The sequence below is a fragment of the Triticum urartu genome, chromosome 3A, assembly GCF_056163025.1.
Source record: "Triticum urartu cultivar PI428250 chromosome 3A, HENAU_Tu73, whole genome shotgun sequence".
NCBI classification, from domain to species: Eukaryota; Viridiplantae; Streptophyta; class Magnoliopsida; order Poales; family Poaceae; genus Triticum; species Triticum urartu.
The window spans coordinates 522,751,773-522,758,664 of NC_141875.1; the positions used below are offsets into that span (position 1 = coordinate 522,751,773).

General features: G+C 42.9%; 1 protein-coding gene across 3 annotated transcripts; it reads right to left on the minus strand.

Annotated features, from left to right (window-relative positions):
• Positions 1-1,634: 1,634 nt before the first annotated feature.
• Positions 1,635-5,460, minus strand: LOC125544785 (bifunctional riboflavin kinase/FMN phosphatase). Of its 3 annotated transcripts, none has more exons than XM_048708539.2 (10): positions 5,271-5,456; positions 4,794-4,980; positions 4,583-4,713; positions 4,139-4,208; positions 3,818-3,883; positions 3,246-3,400; positions 3,070-3,159; positions 2,806-2,957; positions 2,485-2,577; positions 1,635-2,242 (listed from the first exon to the last, which is right to left on the minus strand). In XM_048708539.2, exons 1-10 carry the CDS (start codon positions 5,332-5,334, stop codon positions 2,078-2,080), a joined length of 1,173 nt encoding a protein of 390 aa, XP_048564496.2. In that variant the 5' UTR covers positions 5,335-5,456; the 3' UTR covers positions 1,635-2,077. The 3 variants fall into 3 exon arrangements, with proteins under 3 accessions (XP_048564496.2, XP_048564497.2, XP_048564498.2); XM_048708540.2 differs by having other exon boundaries at positions 2,806-2,945; positions 5,271-5,454; XM_048708541.2 differs by lacking the exon at positions 1,635-2,242 and having other exon boundaries at positions 2,558-2,686; positions 5,271-5,460.
• Positions 5,461-6,892: the final 1,432 nt, after the last annotated feature.

Genomic DNA, 6,892 nt, shown 5'->3' on the forward strand with positions numbered 1-6,892 from the left:
TGGCAACAATTTTTGTACACTGCATTTACATATTAAAATCATGGGTTTTTAAGAAATTTTAATCAAATTTCAGTTTTGTAATATATATGTATTATTTTTTCGCATTTTTTGAAATTTAATCAGGAACATTTAATCAAAATATAAACAAAAAGAAGAAGAAAAAAATGTGCATGGCGTCGTCATAGTATTGGCCTGACCCAAGGTACTGCACCATCCCACTGACAGTCTCCCTTATGCGAGGCATTGCCGCACCCTGGTTGCCCGGGGCCCAGCTTATTCAGTCAATGAGTCTTTTTTTTTTTGCATGAGTCTATCTTGGAGCAGCACGGGGAGATCTTTGCTAGTTTGGTTCGCCTGTTGTTGCCAGCGGACAGTGAAGAATTGCCGCAATTTCAATTGAAGTTGCCTAGATCTCCTATTTTCTTGCTACATAGCACCCATGATCTAGTTGCTTCTCTTTTAGCATGTATTTGCCTCAGATTTCGTTACATATTGCCCATCTTTCGTGACCAGAATTGCCTAAGTGCCGTGAGTTGATTCTGTTATTTTTCTTTTGACAAGTATATGCCTCTTTTGTTCCTACAAAATTGCCTGCCGGAATGAGGTTAATTGCCTGCTAACCACTTTTCAGAAAGCAATTTCTCCTTGAAATTTTCATCTTGGCAATGAGGAAGTCAACAGTTTGGGCATGTATATGAACTGTGTTAGTTTACTGGAATTTTGTTTGCTTGTTTTACGCACAGCCAAGATTGAATTGTTTTTCTCTGTTGTCAAACTTGTGAGGAAAAGACTTGCTCCGGCCTCCAGACTATTTTTTTAGGGAAGGCCATTATGGCTAGGACGGAAACTTGATGTTCTCGGGTGCCCGCGCACCCTATATGCGGAAAAAAAATTAGTAATTCAAAAAAAAAATCCAAATCTTGTTTGGAATCAAAGATGATCAGGTATTGTACCCATATAAAAGTTTGGACAAGAAATGATTTCAATTGACTTCGGGACAAAAAAGACAAGTTTATGACGACAATATAGTATGTATAGTACTTGTATATAGCGTTTTTTTTGCCAAATCTTCGACCCATGATGCAACGAAAGTCATTCTCTGACGAATCTTTTTATACGACTACAATACTTGATCATGTTTGATACCAAAAAAGATTTGGAATTTTTTGAACTTTTTTTGAATTACTATTTTTTTTTGCGTATAGGGTGCGCTGATACTCAGGTTCTCCTTCATATTTTCCATTATGGCTAGCTTTATCAAGATGAAAACACATTATGTCGTGCTGTTTTTGGCAAAAGATCATTCATGCGTTTTGGAGTTTCCAAATGCTTCCGAAAATAGCCGGCTGCTCGATCACATTTCATACAAAGAATAACTTTTGTACATGTATACTTACATGAGTACTTTAGCTAATGTGCAAGAACATGTCTTTCTCTTGGAACATTATTTGACAGAGCATACTTATTTTGATATATACATTACTGCATCCTTTCACAAATATAAGATGTTCTAACTTTCTCCTGAATCAAATGTATATACACACGTTTTAGTGTGTCCGTATGTAGCTATATTGAAATACCCAAAACATCTTTATATTTGTGAACAGAGGGAGTAGCAATTTGGATGGTCAGGATGGACATGGAACATCCCTGCTGCTTCCCTACATTTCTCATCCTGCCACCGGTTATGGCCGTGAGCACATACAGGCACAAAACGAGCTCCTTCCAAGAGTATACATGAGAAATGCTTAAAACTATCAGCCCGTAAATAATCATTTTCTAACCCCCCCCCCCCCCCCTCCCCCCACTTCATTGTCTGTACACATTTTATCCACACGACAAGGCACACACAATGATAGATAAAATATTACAGTGTATCTTCTGATGTGAGTCTGTCAAAAGATACCAAGAAATTGAGAATATCGAGAGATTCCACCTTCATGAATGTAGTGCAAGCTTCGTTCCCGGCAGCTCTTACAACTCTCCCAGCAATCCCTACATGCCTTTATAAGGGAAATAAGCGATACCCATAATTTTTGTCAATAATATCAGATAGCCTGTAGTGGCACGCCAGGCATCAGGCAAGAAGAAGTCCGTTTCGTGGCTCTGCATATTCAGGTAAGGCTGGGAGGTCCAATGCACCCCTTGTCTTTGCATATTCACAGAAAGCTGGGAGGTCTAGTGCATCTCTTGCAGTGGCCTGGTCTTCGTCAGTTATGCTCATTGCTTGAGATATATTTTCCTGCAACAAAGGTTATAATCATGTTTGGACTTGCATTCAAGGTTTTGACAATGGTCATATGACAAAGTTGTAATTTAATATGCTTGGTTCTGTCTAGCGGACTTCTGTGTTACATGGCGGAGAGGGTCCATAGTAGAGTACCAAATGGAAATAGTGTAAATGAAGAAATAAAATACACAGCATAATGAATACAAAGTGTCAACTTCATGAATTTACATTTATTTACATGATAAGTTCATTACCGAGCTTTGGAGCTTCCGGATGTAGCCAATTAATAAAAGCTCCAAGGAATCCTCTGTTTTGGCCTTGTTGTGAGAATCAAGAAAGCATATGTGCTGAAAAGGACAACCACAGTTCAAGGCTGGCAAATTATTTCGTTTTACAATCCTTTGGCAATAATGCCACAGCAGTTAGCAAAGTCTGGAGTATTTTGCATGTGTTAACCTACAGCAACAGAACTCCCAGAAAACACAACCCTTTAAATTTGTAAATGACAATGGGCAGTTAACACATCTTAAAGGTGCAGAATAGCCAAGAGATAAGACTAAATTTAAAATACCAACCATCACTCTTTCGAATTTTCCCGGTGAAAGATCCCACCCAGTGCTGACCACCGCTTTAAAGACTCCATAAGTTTCTGACTTGGCCCAACCAAAGAAAATTCCTGATATTTGATCAGGAATAGAGTCGTAGGTGCACTCACCTGTTGCAAAAACTGTTCTGTGTTAAAAAATGTGCTGTTACAGTATTTTGCAAACCACTATGTGCTAAGAAGTGTAATATTATCAGCTGTTGACATATTAGAAGAACATAAGAAGGTATCCGACCTGCTATAAGTGTATGAGTATTGTTTTGAACCGCATCACCTATCTGAGCATTTGAGAGTAATGGTTCCATGGCCAAAGCACCTTGGATGCCTGCAACATAAATGGCAGCCAGCAGACTTAAATAATTGAAATAAATCAACAAAAATGAAGCTGGTGGTTAATGGAGAAAGAATTACGATCTTCAAATGGGGGAAGACCCCACAACTCAGGATGGAAGTCTAGCAGTGAATAGAGGATGAGATCAGCAATTGAGTAACAATGCCTTTGACTTTGCAGTGATGGAACAGCAACTACCTTCGCCCCAGAAGCCTTGGCAGCCTGAACTCCAACACTGAGAACATTTTGCCAGCAAAGCAGTAAGTTCAATTAAATACAAAACAGGTATTATCTTTTAACAAAAGCAACGTTAATATCTCCATGAGTGCAGAAATTTGGCATGGTACTATACTGTAAAGTGCAATTGTCTTGGGTGTCAACACTTGGAAAATGCATTTGAAAAATAAAATAAAAAGCATATAAGCACTAGCTTCTAAATTTGGTTTTCTTAGCGCAACTATATCGCTACTATGTCTATGTTCGGCTATTTAAGGCTGCTATCCATACTATGATGCACATTCTAACAAGTTGTCTGTTGTCGGATAAGCTAAATCTCGTATGAAACCTAAATTCTTCCATTTCCCTTTCAAAAGGAAAACTAACCATCATTGGGGGGAAAAGCCTGTACGGGAGTAGTGTTTGCTATACTTACAGAGAATCTTCTATGACCAAACATGACGTCGGATTTACACCAAGCCTCTTTGCGGCCTCCAGAAATCTACAAAAGCATTGATGACACATAATCAGCAATGTTATGCACAAAGCAAAAGATGCTTTAAATCATGTTTTCACCAAAAATTGGTTATGTTATATGGTCAAATAAGATGACATTATACGTGAATGTTCCTGGGACACACAGGTAATTTCACTGCAAGTTACACCGTATGATGTTGCACAGAAATAGTGCAGTTTGTACATGCTAATCGCTGCAGAAACGTGCAACAAACATTTTGTAAAATTTTGAAGTACGCACATGTCAGGGCAAGGTTTTCCATGAGGGACCTGATCACCACCAAGAACCACCGAAAAGCAGTCTTTCAGTTCTGGAAAACAAGTAAAGATTTTAACAGATCAGCATACAATTCATAACATAAATAAATCTAGCACTTCATAAAAATTCCATAACTGCTATAAGTTTTGTGTTTGTGCAAGCGAATGTCTAGGGCACAGATGACTGAAAATCAGAATTAACAACGATTAGTACACCCAAATTGTGAGCATGGAAACTCAGAAGATAGTCATGACAGATCAAGCAATGCCACAATTTCTTTCATCAAACTAATGACTTGGTACTATATCGACGGATTTATTCTTTCCTTTAGTAGAACAAAAAGTACTTGTTGCATTCCAAGTGGCACTTGTGGAATACCAAAAGGGGTGGCAACTTATCCCATGTAGATTGAAGAAAGGTTCAGACCTCCTAGTTTCAAAATTTTGTGATCGATATTTCTCCTGATGGAATTTGAAGCGAGTGCCAGGGGTACTCCGTTCTTGTAGAGGTGCTTGAGAAGCCTGTTAACCCCTGGAAGTGGGCTTGCCCTTTGCCACCTGGAGAACAAATGAGGCCAAGTTCAGTGCTTCCGTTAATCGTGACTGACACTTGTTCAGCTGAGCAAAACGAACCAAACCTTTTGATATACAGCGGGTATATTGCCTCTGAATACTCCTCGACGGTGATGGGCAACCCATAGTCTGCGATGATCCCGGTCGTGGACTCCCTGTGCATCTGCCCCAACCGCTTCTCCTCCTTGGCCGCATCTGGGACCTTCCCGTAGGTCCCCAAGAACTCTTTCAAGACGTCCCTTGTTGCCCTCTCTGCACCAAGAGACACACCACACTTTACAAACTCCATATTGAACTTTTTTTAAGCTACTTTCATATTGCACTTTTACTCTGCTTTACTGGAAAGGCAGCGCCTCGGCACAACAAATCGTGCTTCGAATGCAGGGCGTAGGTTTGGAGGAGATGACCAAACATCCCGCCACGAACAGAAAAAACAAATCCTTGTGTAACTATTCGAGCATAGGACACATCGACCGAACTAAGCGGAGCATCGAACGGCACGGGACGGCGGCTTGAGCTTGAGAGCGAGCGGATCCGCGTACCTGTGTCCAAGAGGGTGCCGTCGAGGTCGAAGATCACGGCGGAGACCCGATGCGTCGCTGCCATGGATGAATCGCGGAGGAGACGAGGCGAGTCACGGAGGAGATTAGCGGGTGTGGGCGCCGTGGGAGGGAGGGAGGGCTGCTCGTGGGATTTAAAGGGTCGGGGCGGAAGGAGGCCGACGAGGGGATAGGTGGAATCGGAGTCCATTTGCAACGATGCGCGACCGGTCAGGTTCGGGGACGCAATTGGTCGATTCCGTGCCTAGTGGCAGATGCCGCGGCAAGTGTTCGGACGTGTTTTGCATTCAAAATCATATCAGTTTGTCTAATTCATATCTAGATGTTTTTTAAGCATGTCACATCTAAGCTTCCACAAATATATATAATGCATCAACAAAAAACAAAAAAAACTAGAACAAAAAAAGACCACAAACAGAGTGGACATCAGCTTAGATGTGACATAATTATGTCACATCTAGATGTGTCATAAACAGACCCAAATCATATATCAATCCGTTGTCCCCGCTCACTTTTTCTCGCAAACCGAAGATAAACTAAAAGGCTTTGCGAGCGATTTAAACGAATTTTATCCGACAAACAGGAGACAAACTAAGGTGCGCTTTGTAGACGTCCAGGTAGCAGTTACGCTTGCGTCCGACTAACCTGGCCCACAAAAAACCCCTCCCTCGCCCGCGTGTATTTCCGTCCGACGCCAGTTGCCCGCATTCATCCTGTCATGGAGCGGCCACTCCTATTAATGCCGACCTAGAGCAGACATAAACTCTCATTGACGCCGGCATTGAAGTGGCGCGCCGGCCGAAAGAGTGTCACTCGCTGCACGCACGGCTGAACACAACTCCTCGCTGCATTCAACCGGCTTCAGACAGCCTCGCCACCTTCATTAAACCCGCATGTGTGCCGAGAAACCTACTCCGGCGACACTTCTGTCCGCCAGCTGGCCGACATTAAACACAACGCCGATTGGCTCTTCGAGTCCGCCCGCTATTTAAATGAGGCCATACGCCGGGCAAGAACCGCACCACACCTCCTCCTTGCACCATATTCACTCTCCATGGCATTCGACAAGCAGGAAGAGGAGTTCTACGACATAAAAGTCGGCTACGTGGCCTACCGAGCCCGCCTGATACGAGTTAGGCAACTCACTGCTCCACCTCCCTCGCCACCCTAGGCTGTTAGCACCATGGGCGAGGCTGCAGGCGGGCAAGCAAAGGAGCAAGCTGCCACTCCAAGCTGACCCTTTGTGATAGCCTGGCTTATCAGGGATGATAGCCTACTTATATCAATAAGGAATTCCTTTTTTTTCGGGAGCCCATTCGGAAAGAACTTCAACGTCAAGCATGCTCAGCTTGGAGTGATTTTAGGATGGGTGATCGGCCAGGAAGTTGGTTTTGGGTGCGCACGAGTGAGGACAAAGTGCGCAGGAAAGACTATTATTATGGAGGCCAGTCTAGATCCCATCAGGAGTAACGGCCGCGGCGGATGTGTCCGGAGCATTACAAGTTGGTATCAGAGCCGACCCTTGCGGTTGCACGGATGTTTGCGGGCCAGGTACGCGATCATGTTGTGCATGGCGTTTGTGACCCGTCGTGGCACACGACATG